Source organism: Adiantum capillus-veneris, chromosome 21 (assembly GCF_014529385.1).
Source record: "Adiantum capillus-veneris isolate H3 chromosome 21, ASM1452938v2, whole genome shotgun sequence".
Taxonomy (NCBI): Eukaryota; Viridiplantae; Streptophyta; class Polypodiopsida; order Polypodiales; family Pteridaceae; genus Adiantum; species Adiantum capillus-veneris.
The window spans coordinates 55,999,824-56,012,780 of NC_140951.1; the positions used below are offsets into that span (position 1 = coordinate 55,999,824).

The window sequence follows — 12,957 nt, forward strand, 5'->3', positions numbered from 1 at the left end:
TAAGAAACATTTTCCTACGTTTGTTTTTTAGGACAAAAATGATTCTCCAAGAAGGGGGTAATGTAAGGACATGGGTCCTATGGGCAAGACCACCTACCTTGCCGCTCTTTCACTTAGCCTTGAATCGGTTGAAAATCCAAAACAGCCGGTTGAAGGGGGGGGGAAAGAAAGAGAAAATCTGTTTGAAAATTTTAGCAAAATAGAGTAAAATTGCAAAAAATACAAATTATTTTAAAACATGTCGAGACTCTTTCAACCAATCCTAAAAGGAATTTTGCATAAGATGTTAATATGTCATTTCATTTCTCTCATTTGGTAGAATCACATCAACAACAAAATCTCTCTCTCTCTCTCTCTCTCTCTCTCTCTCTCTCTCTCTCTCTCTCTCCGTCTCACTGTTTGGGAAAAGTGTGCCTCAGCTTAGCCTTGAGTGGGTTGAAAAATCAAAACAACCGGTTGAAGGGAGGTGAAAGAAAGAGAAAATCTGTTTGAAAAATTTAACAAAATAGAGTAAAATTGCAAAAAATACCAATTATTTTAAAACATCTTGAGACTCTTTCAACCTATCCTAAAAGGATTTTTGCATAAGATGTTAATATAGCATTTCATTTCTCTCTCATTTGGTAGAATCACATCAACAACAAAATCTCTCTCTCTCTCTCTCTCTCTCTCTCTCTCTCTCTCTCTCTCTCTCTCTCTCTCTCTCTGTGTGTGTGTGTCTCTCTGTTTGGGAAAAGTGTGCCTCGGCTTAGCCTTGAGTTGGCTGAAAAATCAAAACAGTCGGTTGAAGGGAAGGAAAGAAAGAGAAAATATGTTTGAAATATTTAACAAAATAGAGTAAATTGCAAACAATACCAATTATTTTAAAACAGCTCGAGACTCTTTTAGCCTATCCTAAAAGGAATTTTAAATAAGATGTTAATATATCATTTTATTTCTCTCATTTGATAGAATCACATCAACAATAGAATCTCTCTCTCTCTCTCTCTCTCTCTCTCTCTCTCTCTCTCTCTCTCTCTCTCTCTCTCTCTCTCTGTGTGTGTGTGTGTGTGTGTGTGTGTGTGTGGGGGGGGGGGGGGGGGGGGGGGGGGGGGGGGGGGGGGGGTAAGGAAGGAGCTCCTCGCTCAGGAGAACAACCAATTATATGCACCATGCTGGATGAGACCAAACAAAAAATTATCCTTGATAATAGTTGGATCTATTTGAGAGACACAAAATGTTTTGTATATGAAGGCAACAAAATATGCATCGCAAGGTGTATGCTGCAAAGAATAAGAAAAACAAGGAGATCTCTCACGAAAAAAATGTGCCCAAGGAGGAGGCAAGTCCTCGAGCATATACGGATGCGTGACCTATGAGACCGAGTTACAATAAAATATGCTTTTGAAATTGTAATGGCTACCCGTGGAATGTAGGGGTTGGCATTGATGAACTAATAAGCAAAGCCGATGTTGTTCTTCTTGTTGAAACTTGGGAGTATGATACACAAAGGATTAACGGCTTGGATGATTACAATGTACATTTTTTAATGTGGTCAAAGAGTCTCAAGCAACAAAGAGGGCAAGGAGGGGTAGCATGTATGGTTAAGAAAGGATTGGAAGATTTTGTAGCGATTGTGAAAGATGACAAGTACAAAAGTTATGTATGGCTGAAAATTATGACACCAAAAAGAGTACCCATTTTTGTAGCCGGTTGCTACATTCCTCATCATGATTCCCCCTTTTATGCTTGCATGGATAGAGATCAACCATTTTTTGATTTAGAAGAGGACATTGCTTATTTCAAAAGCGAAGGTGATATTATTGTATTTGGGGATATGAATGCTCACACAAAAACATTGCAACATGATACTCAACAATTCGATATGCCATACTTTCAAGGGAATTGGAGAAAGTTCACTTGTATGACTGTACTGCAATGGATGAGAAAGAGCCGGATCACTATGGAAAGTTACTTTTACACATAAGTAATAGCACGGGTATGCTCATTGCCAATGGTGTATCTTTGTGGAGTGGAACCAATGGATCTACATGTAGAAATAGAATGAGGATAGTGTGATTGACTATATGCTACTCTCGGAAGCCATCATGTATCGCATAAAAAGTTTTATGTTTGGCCAATGGACCCCGGAATCAGACCATCGGACCTTATGTATTGACCTTGCATGTGGAGAAGCAACCAAGTATGATAATGTCAGCCAAAGGAAAGAGAAGTTATCACTGTGTATGGATTTCAAACAGACACCGATGTACATTGAAATGGTTGAGTAAAAGTTATGGATGAGAAAGCTTCAATATGATGCACAATTGGAAAGTAAATGGGAAGCTTTCAAGAAAGTTATTTGTTCTTGTGCCAAAGAATGCTTTTCCATAAAGCATCTCCATGGTATCAACAAAGATAATTCACACACAAAACAGTTTGATAAAGAATGTCAAGATGCTCGAAAGTCCTTGATAACGCTTGATGCAACTATGGACAAAGATAACTATGAAAGTCAAATGCATACAAACAAGGCATTGATTCAAAAGAAGAGAAGAAGATGGGAAGTAAAGCAACAACTTTTTCAAGTCCAAGAGAAGGCACGTGCATGTGGAAGATTTTGGAGAAACTTGAGGGACAAGCAGGTTAAGAATTTTGGTAACTTGAGTCTTGTGGATCTGTACACATATTGTAGGCAATTATATGAGCAACCAAATGTTGAAAAAATGCCATTGTATGGTTCACTCCCATGTATGCCCTCTTTTTTTTACTATTGAGGATGTGTGCGGCGGGCTTGAAAAGTTGGCCACTCGCAAAACGGGAGATCTTCAAGGTATCAAGCCAGAGATGATCAAATGGACGGGAGATTTTACCCATGAGTGGATGTGTAATATGTTTAACCTTGCACTTCAACATGGTATGCCTTATGATTGGAGTACTAATTGGGTCAAGCCTTTGCATAAAGGAGGGGATGTAAAGAATGTAAACAACTACCGGACTATAATGATTGGGTCTCTTATGGCAAAATTGTTTGGGTGCATAATGGAGATGAAATTGAGTGATTGGGCTGAAGAGAATGACAAGCGTGCAAAAGGACAACTGGGTTTTTGTCAATGCCATAGCACCATTGATCATATTGTCACTTTTTGTGTTCTCATGGAGGAAAGTTGGTTGAAAGGCAAGCGATTGTATTGTTGTTTTGTGGACTTTAAGAAAGCCTTTGATATGATTCCACGTAACAATTTGTGGAGAAGGATGGAAGAACTCCAAGTTCCAAGTGAGTTTATGTTGGCGGTTTCTCAAATCTATAAGAAATTGATATGTCAATTGCACATGAGAAGAGAAATTCCAGAAATTTTTGTAAGCACTATTGGGGTTAAACAAGGATGACCGTTGTTACCAACTCTCTTTGGTCTATGCATCGATCAATTGGAACAAATGGTACTTGAATTTACGCAAGGCATTGAAGATGTCACTATTTGCAATGCGGTAATCATGTTTTTGTTGTATGTGCATGATGTAGTGCTTCTAGCACACACTTTGGAAGATGCACAAGAGCTTTTGGTTGTCCTTGAGAACTTTTTCTTGCACAGTGGGCTGATTGTGAATGAATCCAAAACAAAGTCTATGCTTGTGAAAACCGACTATAAGGAGAAGCCATGCATTGTGTACAACAATGAGACACTTGAAGTTGTTGAGAGCTTTAAGTACCTTGGCCTTGAGGTTCCATCCAATTAAAAGTGGCTTCAATGTGCTATGCATCGTTTGGAAGCAGGAAAGAGAGCATATTATGAATTTGAGAACGCGTGTAATGCAGGAAACATCAAGTGCTGGGTTCTCAAGAAGTACCTTTTTGATGCATTGGTGACACCGGTTCTTCCTTATGGAGTTGAAGTGTGGGACGGGAGCATCTATAAGTCTACTTGGAAAGAGTTTGAGAATGTCCAAAAGCGTTTTCTTACAAACTTTCTCCAAGTTAAGACACAAACACCATATATGCTCCTACTTCTTGAGTCGGGATCTCTTCCAATTGAGGTTATGGGCATGGAAAGGGTTGTGGAGTACATGATAAAGATGCGTCAAAACCCCTGACATCTACTTCCTACAATTGCATGGGAGGCAAACAAAAAAGTTCAAAAGACGCATAAAAGCAAGATCTTGAGCACGGAATGGATGCAAGACATAAAGAAGTGGTTTTGGGAGATGGGATGCATTACACTTGCTACATGATGCTTCAATTGACTCCCAAGTGAATGAAGCTTTTCTACAACACCAATGTATTATGGTTTGGGAGAAATCCGGTGGGTCATGCTTCATACATTACACCACCCATATTGCCCCCAACTACAAAACCATGTTCTTCGTTGAAAGAGGAAACTGTACTCACATGTACATGCTTAAGCCTATCCCGTTGTCGGACGATACGCACTATCGCAGCCATTCGGCTTAGCTCCCATTCCTTCGATGTGAGACGGGGCAATGGAGAAGCGTCAAATCGACTGTGCACATTATGCTGATTGCAAGTTCGAGAGTACTCCACACTACTAGAGTACTTAGCTTTTGATCACATCCGAACTTACTTCTCTCGCATTTTCAGCCATGACTTAGACCTACACACTTTCCTCACCCAACCACAGTGTGGGCTCTCCATTGTGACTTTCATCACCACAATTTTGGAGCATCGAGAGTCACTCATCAACCATACACATACTACATCACATGTAACTTTGGTCTCATCCAAGGACGATAATAAAATCTCTCTCTCTCTCTCTCTCTCTCTCTCTCTCTCTCTCTCTCTCTCTCTCTCTCTCTCTCTCTCTCTCTCTCTTTGTTTCCTTGCTTTGCCGCATGTCCCCCCTGGGCAAGGACTGCCCTGTGGGGGGCGTTAGCCGATAGCCATGCCCTTTCCCCCTAATCTACGGCCACATCAGGCTTCTGTAATGCTCTCGATCCTGCAATCAAGTGGCATCCGTCCCAGCTTCATACTGCTCTAAAGCTTTGTCGCCCGCTCTAGGTTCACACCACGCTTCCCATGCGCTCGGTGACCAGCTTGGCAGCAACTCGTATCAAAGAATCATGTATTTAAGAAGTATTGATTAAACTCATCAGAGAAACAGAGGGTACAAGGAGAAGGTAATGGCTACCAAGGCAAAGACAACACTACCAAAGATGCCTGCGAGAACACGACTAAGTTTTGCCTCCGTCATAGTGGCCCCGAGCAAGGCTGACCACATTGAACAACTCCAGGAGGCCTTGCACCGAGTCATGGAAGAAAATTGAGATCTCAAGGCTCGCCTTAGCAAACTTGAGGCACGATTTGACTCTTTGGTCGATCTCAACACCGACAAGGTGAAGCAAGTTGAAGCAAAGGTGAGAGATACCCCTCCCCAGGGGTCTATGCACAAAATATATACTTTACACTTTTATACAATTTTCAATATACATCAGAGTTGCGAAAGCATTTTCATAGGGGAGGAGTTCTAAGTGCCCGACCAAGCATGGAGTTTAGGCCATGAGGTGGACTACATCCAAAGGTACCTAGCGACTAGTGCTACCCCTGAATGGGTGTTATGAATGAAAGCATACTCAAGAAAAATATAACATTGTGGAGGGTGAATATATGTGTACACCGCATTGCGGAAAGAGAGAGAAAGAATATAGTGGAGGGTGAAATAGAGTGCATAGAGAAGATGAGAAGATGACAACAGAGAATCTTTAAATGCCCTTCTAAATGGAACAGGCAACCATGTATTAATGCAATGACAAAATCTGGGTATACCATAACATCAAAAAAGTTTATGACAAAAAAACTAGCAGAGCAATGGACCCTGTGTAGGGATCGACCGGTCCACCCATCCACTTCCGCTCTACTACGGACAAAGAGAATTTCACTTTGCTGGGGGCGAGCAAGAACACCTCCAACCTACCTGAGCCAGACATAGGCTGAGGCCGCTTCGCCTCCCTCCATGAACTCGAGCTCTGAAAGGATCCCAAATACCAGCAGGTGGTAGGGTATCAACACCAACCATACCAGTTTAGGCGCCACGTCTCTTCGATGCCCAACACCGGGTGTTTAGGCAAATCCAAGGCAAGATCCCCGACGCGTTAGCCGTGTAGGTCATTCAAACCCCGACGCACTAACCGTGTAGATGAGCCTAACAAAAAGAAGAAGACCTAGGCAACACCCCCGATCCAGCAAAGCCCTAGGTCAACGATCCTTTAGTCTAAGGCTAAGCGATGTAGGTGATCCTAGTCTTGTAGCGACGCTGCCATGAGAAACATAACACATGAGTCCAATCACAATAACACTTCCTAGATGCACAAACAATCCTTTTCCAAACAGTTAGACTGTACAGGGTCTCTATCCTTACACGTCTACCATAACCATCTTGATCACTTCATGATCCAGTCCCAAAACCACAAACCATAATCCAATCACATCACACGGCTAAGCACTCCACCCTACTTGGGTGATGCACGACCAATCCTGCATAACCACTTTAGAACATAACATGGCTTCAAAAATTTCGGCAGTATAGCCCAATCCAAGAAAAAAACCATAAGCCACACTGGCTTCCACAATATAATTTCAACCATGATCCATGAGGGAATCTCAACCCTTAACCATAAGTCATAATCACACTAAACCAACTCCCACACTTGGAGTTTGACCCATCTCCTGTAATCAATCGGGGTCTACACACATGTGACCCTTAAGATGTGATTATTTCATGCATAAAAAGAGTCCAACCAGCAACTAATCATGATAAAAACATCCAATTTTGACAACATCCAACCATGCAAAGTTGATGCATCACATCTGTACTTCACCACTCTAGCACATAGAGCTAATTTTGACTTAGAAAGGTGGAAAGCAGTCATAACCATGCATATGAGGCATCCATATCAATCCATGAGTTCCCATACATCATATGGTATCATTCCAACACCGTAAACATGATGCAAAACAACTCCGACCTTTAGGTCAACCATAAACCATAACTTCACACATATGCAAAAAACAAATTTTTGACATTTTCGAGAGCATGCAAAACATGCAAATTAAAGTGTTTAACCTCAAACCAATGCATCAAGTTCAGATCCATAATGTAAACTATCACTCCATTACGTCACTTTGACCATACACTACTCACACAACAAACGGTAACCCCAAAAGAAAGTCACTTTATTCATATCTGCCTATTCGGTTCGGGATGTTTAACCATATACTCCCACACAAGTTTATGGCCATCTAATAATTGAAATCAAATCACCAAAACAAACCATAAAACATACCAAAATGGCTCGGTTAACTCACGATGTCATATGGTATCCCCCCTTGATAGCGCTCCTACGCGTGTAGGTAAACCGATAATAGAGTGATTAATAACTCGCATTCTCGAAGTGATAACGGAGATCTAAATTCATTTATCATTAAGTTTCATTAAGTTTTTCAATTGGTTAAGTGGATTTGCCCATCCGGTGAATCTATATAGTGGTTCTCCAAGGAGTCTGGAGTCAAAATTTTGGTTGTGTAGTAGGCAACAATCTATTTTTTGACCATATCTCTTAGTTCGTGCGTGTTTTTCTCATGACACCAAAGAGAGAAAATGTTCTAAATGATGTTTTTTATCTCTAATATAAAGGGTTCGGACTGATTCATGACGGTTTGTGATTTATGATCAAAATAGTATTCCTACTGCCTCTATAACGTGAAACAAAAAACGTTTTTTATGCACGTGCGTGATAATAAACGCATCATGTGCATAAATCAGCGTGTTAGACATGGTGAAATAATCATGGGGCAACTTTGTATGTACTTGGTTAATTCATACATGCACAATCACCACGAGGGTGACTACGTAGAAAAACGACATAGAGAGAGAGAGAGAGAGAGAGAGAGAGAGAGAGAGAGAGAGAGAGAGAGAGAGAGAGAGAGAGATGATGACTATGGAGTTTGGAGTTTCTCACTGTGCTTTAGAATTGATTTGAGGTTGTCGAAAGTCTTCTTGCTTTGCCAGAAGAGAGCGGTGATGAGAGCTGCGTAGAGATATCCACCACGAAGCTTACGGAGAGCGCCTACACCGTGAAACGAGACAAGTAGAGAGAGAGTATCCTTCTTCTTCTTCTTCTTCTTCTCAAGAAGAAGAGCTTATGGAGATGGCGATGAAGAGCTTGCACCACTCCGTATAATAGATAGGTAATTCTGACGTCAAGGCAAGAGAGCTTACGTCTCTGAGAGTGTATCTATCTGTCTTCAAGTGAAGGGAAAGAGGTCTTTATATAGGCTCTCAAGGCCAAAAGCACTAGCTAAGAATAGAGTGAGCAAGGAGAAACAAGTTCGTGCACGCTCGCGGCTTATTAAATAAATAAATTAAAATTAATTTTTTTTCTTTTTTAAAAAAAATTGTGGACATAGATTTCGATGCACGATTTAGAGGCTCTAAGAAGAAGCTTTTCTTTCAAGAAAAGAGTTCTAAACTAAACTCCTCCTCTCTTTTGTAAAAAGACTCTTTCTTTCCTAAAAACAAGCCTTTGCTTTTTGGTGGTCAACTCTTCCACTTAGGATTCAATTTTTACAGCAAATTGACCATCCAAATAGTATCTGGCCAACTAATGGAAACCGTAGCTAAACTATGCCACCCCGTAATATCCCAACATAATTATGACTTTTTCGTACTGTCAATCAAACATCTTAAATCAAAATTCGGTGAAATAGATATTGAAAGTTATTTTTTTTATTTTTAAAAGAGACCCAAAAATTGAGGATCTTACAAAAGGTCACCTAAACCCACTCTCTCACACACGACATCACCAAGGAGATTGACATTAAGATACATGCGGTTTTAGAAGAGCGTCGACTACAAGAATCTCTTGGCCTCAAGGTCAGGATTGGGGGACTTTCCTCGCACCGACGAGGACACCGTCAAAGAAGCTATCCCCAAGCTCAACGATATCCTCCAACCAGTGCGAGGAAATCCAGGCAGTCTCTCTCTCTCCCTTTGTCTTGTTGTCCACTTGTGTGACCGCCGAGCTTCAGGGACACTGACGAAAGTAAAGAGCTTGTACCACATGTCCGAGGGAGGGGCCGAAATCCCTTCTCCCATTATATATAATATAGAAATATAGATGTGAACTCACAATGTTTTCAACAAACCACACGTGATAAGTGGTTAGCTCATTAGTCTTCCATTTGTGAGATTGTGAGTTCAAATCCTCAATGGTCAGTCCAAGATTGTCTATTTTTTAGGCCGTTCCTGTGTCTCAAGGTTTGCGGTCGTTCCAATGTCTCAAGGTTTGCATGCTCCAACTCCCATCGCCGATCCCAAATGGGGGGGGGGGGGGGGGGGTCATTAAAATTTAAGACCACGTGGCACATAGTGTCGAAGCTAGGACTGGAGGGTCCTCTTTGTTCTGTTGATGATATGATAACCTGTGGGGGCTGTACATGAGAAGGCAAATTGCAATAGGTTATAGACCTTCTAAGGCTAGGTACATTTTGGGGATGTGTAAACGCAGATGGACGCTAGCGATGGAGCCGCTGCTGCTGCCCAAATCTGTACGGATATTCATCAGAGAGCACCTTTCGGTGGAGCTGCGCGAGCTCCCCACGCAGCCGAAACGGCATTTTGTGAAGAAAATTCGGACGACCTGAGCCCTCTTGCACGCCAGAAAGACATGGAAGGTGAGAGCTATAGCAGTAAGTCGCTCTTTGCAGGCGATGTAGAACAAATGGGCTCTTACCGCTTGAACAGCGTGGTGGAAGAGAGCTATGGCAGCTCGAAGTTTCTCGCCAATGAGGAAGGGGCTTCTGCTCAAAACAACGTTGTGGCGGTGGCGGAAGAGAGCTATGAAAGCAGAAGGTTTCTTCTCTCTTCCTCCATGGCTAGTGCCAGGGCGAAGAAGAAACGCAGGTCCCGGGCGTCGAACAAGGCCCCCATCAAGGTGTTCTCCACAGATACTTCCAACTTCATGGCGATGGTGCATAAGCTCACAGGCATACCCTCAAATGTATCCCCTTTCCATAGCGCTCTTCCCTCTCCCTGGACACCGAAGATGCTGCCATTTAATCATGTATGTGCTTGTATTACGTTTGTTTTGCTTGTCCCTTAAGCTGATTTTGGATACGGAAAGTGGCATTTGTCTCATTTCTGGTTGTTTATATCTGTGAAGCAAGTCCTAAGCTGAGTTTGGATAAGCAATGTGACATTTTTCTCATTTCTGCTGTTTATATGTATCAAGTACTTGCTTCAAAATTCAATTTGACAAGGTGAAACAGCAGTGTATTTTGAGAAATGCACAGCAATGCGAAAAGTCCTTGGTTTCCATGGCTCTGTGTACATATCATTGTTCTTCTGTACACAATTTGTCTACTAAAGGAGAATGTTGTAAATTCACTACGACACAAAGTAGGTGCATCTCTCGGTGTAAAATGCTAGTCTGGATGAAACGATTTCACGTTTGTTTTGAATTTTGGATGGCCCATCTTAGTTCAGTTTATGCCTGCTGTTGTTGGACTTGCACTGTGTGACACAGTGATTTATCATGATAGAGTGAGCTCCTTTCAACAAATGTATGGATTAAACCTTTATTATATATCATAACAATGCTTTATCTTTTCATTTGCACAAAACTTGACTCTGAGAGGTTAGGACAAATGTTTCTTTTCTTAAGATTACTGGCTCATTAGATGACGCATTTTTAGGTATGAGTCATTTTTGCTCAATATCATGTGTTTAGTTTTGCTTTCTAAGCATTTATGGCTTAGGGTTGCCTATTTAGTCAAAAAGGTCGAAAAAAGGTAGATGCATAAACAAGCTACCAGCAATAGGAATAAATCTTTGCAATCGAAAGGAGCAAGATGAAACAATACCAAAACAAATAAAAGAAATGAACCCGTCTAATTATCGGAATGGAGGAGGAATACTTCATTATGCTTTGCGAAGAGCTCAATTGTCATGGAAAGGTTTGTTACTCAGAAGCCTCTTAACACAGATTATGTTTCCCTCAAGGCTACTTCGGTTTTTTTTTGCCTCTTCTGGTAAGTACAAAGTAGTATTAATTTCTAGTCTTTAGCTGACATTAGCATTTAATACAGATCATGTTTCTTTCTAAGGCTACTTTGATTATGTTTTGCCTCTTCTAGGTAAGTACGAAGTAGTATTATTTTAGAGTTCTTTAAGAAGTTGTCGTGTGGAGTCTGAATTTTAGGATCAAGTCTTTGCGATGTCTGATCCTTGTTTGTTTAAAGTTGAGTAATTGTTTCAAGTTTTAATCAAATAGGCTTCTTTACCTGTCCTAAATGTTATGAAAGAAATCGTAATGCACATCTGCCTTCTTCTTGGCGCATTTTGACTGCAAATAAATGCTTATTGATGCTAAAAGAAAAACTACATAAGTAAGCTTTGCAATGTTCTCTGTTGTGCAGGGTTTGGCAACTCTCGACACCTCTGCTTTGCTTCTCTCGGCACATTCTTCCAATTGCATCTTGAGTAGTAGCAACAGCTATTCTGCCATGCAGGCATTGCCTCCACAGCCGCAACTTAGTTTTGCGAGTTCAAGCATGAAGACGGCGAGTCAAGCTGGCCATCCACCGGTCAACCTGGATTGCATGTCGGCTTCATATTCCGATCTGATGAGAAGCATGAGCAGTAGCTTAACCTCCTCGAGTTTGCCGCGCCTATGGGAAGCTTCTTTCACAAGTCAAAAGAGTGGAGGCCACCAATTGCCGCAGAATTCTGTGAATGCAGAAGATGGTATTTCAGGACAGGAACCTTCTCATCAAGAGGCAACAATGGGACTGAATCTTTCGACCTCCAATACATTGTCGAGAATGGAAATGTTGCTAGGAGGCCCCGACAAGCTAAGCTCATCAAGTAACCACGGGCTTACCAATTGCATTGCAAAAGAAGAGCTTTTATGATAGGTTTGATTTTGGTGCTGCAAGCAAGCTGTTTATGAAGCTTGTTTTGAATATTGAGACATACAGGTACGACCCTCATTACAATATGTGTATATCTACCGCTAACATCTTGTCGCGTCAAGTTGTCACCCATTAACTATCTGTGATGTGAGGTGGCCATCATCTCTAGGGATTATGGAGATGAAAGTTTTGATATGTAGAATATAGCTCCGACTTGTATCACATAAATTATCTGTGTATAAATCAGCATCATGAAGCTTTGAAAGCTAGTTGCCATCTTTCTCTCTTGTCAGAAGAAGTGTCTTGTTATTTTTTAAAACCAGCTTTGGATCTGACCTTTTATTTTTATAAGATTTAGAGTGGGAAAATTGTATTTGGCTTTCTGGTTGGTTGGTTCTAGATGTTTTATCAAATGTTGAAAAGGAGCAAATAGCCTCTTTAGTTTTCAAGTGTGAACAGAAGTTTTTCACACATTTAGGGATACTAAACTTGGTTCCCCCTCTGGAGTATCAGGTCTTGATCAAGACTCGTCAGATAGATCTTTTGAGATCTCTTGGGATTGTTAATACGATGATAAATTTTTTCTTTTCTTCTTCCCCCCCCCCCCCCCCCCCCCCCCCCCCCCCCCCCAACCCAAAAAAAAAAAAAAACTACTTTTACCTCTTGCATCATGAGATGTGAACTATACTAAGTTAAACCTAAACTATACTATACTAAGAGAGACTTGGGTGAGTGACCCCCAAAATATGCAAACCAAATATTGGATAGGAGTTAAACCGAATCTATTTGAACAAAAATCTTGTCTAGGACTTGGCCTACTTTGAAACCTTGAGTAGACCATGGTGTATGAAATCCAGAGGAGAAATTGAATAGAAGAAATCTCGTGCATTAAGCTGTTAACCAAGATTCGTTAATCGGGCTTTCTATATAAACAACGAAGTAACCGGTTTAGAATGGTATGTTGGACCATTAAATTAGTATTTATGCCGAAGCTTATGATAGTTGATTGGTATGGTAGTGGTTCATGCAAAGCTTAGACCAATCTTCCTTCCTTC

General features: G+C 41.1%; 1 protein-coding gene across 1 annotated transcript; it reads left to right on the forward strand.

The window, feature by feature from the left end:
• The first annotated feature begins 9,440 nt into the window (after positions 1–9,440).
• On the forward strand, positions 9,441–12,181 carry LOC147430985 (uncharacterized). The gene is made up of 2 exons (XM_086493505.1): positions 9,441–10,053; positions 11,408–12,181. Exons 1-2 carry the CDS (start codon positions 9,499–9,501, stop codon positions 11,900–11,902), a joined length of 1,050 nt encoding a protein of 349 aa, XP_086349631.1. The 5' UTR covers positions 9,441–9,498; the 3' UTR covers positions 11,903–12,181.
• The last annotated feature ends 776 nt before the right edge of the window (positions 12,182–12,957 follow it).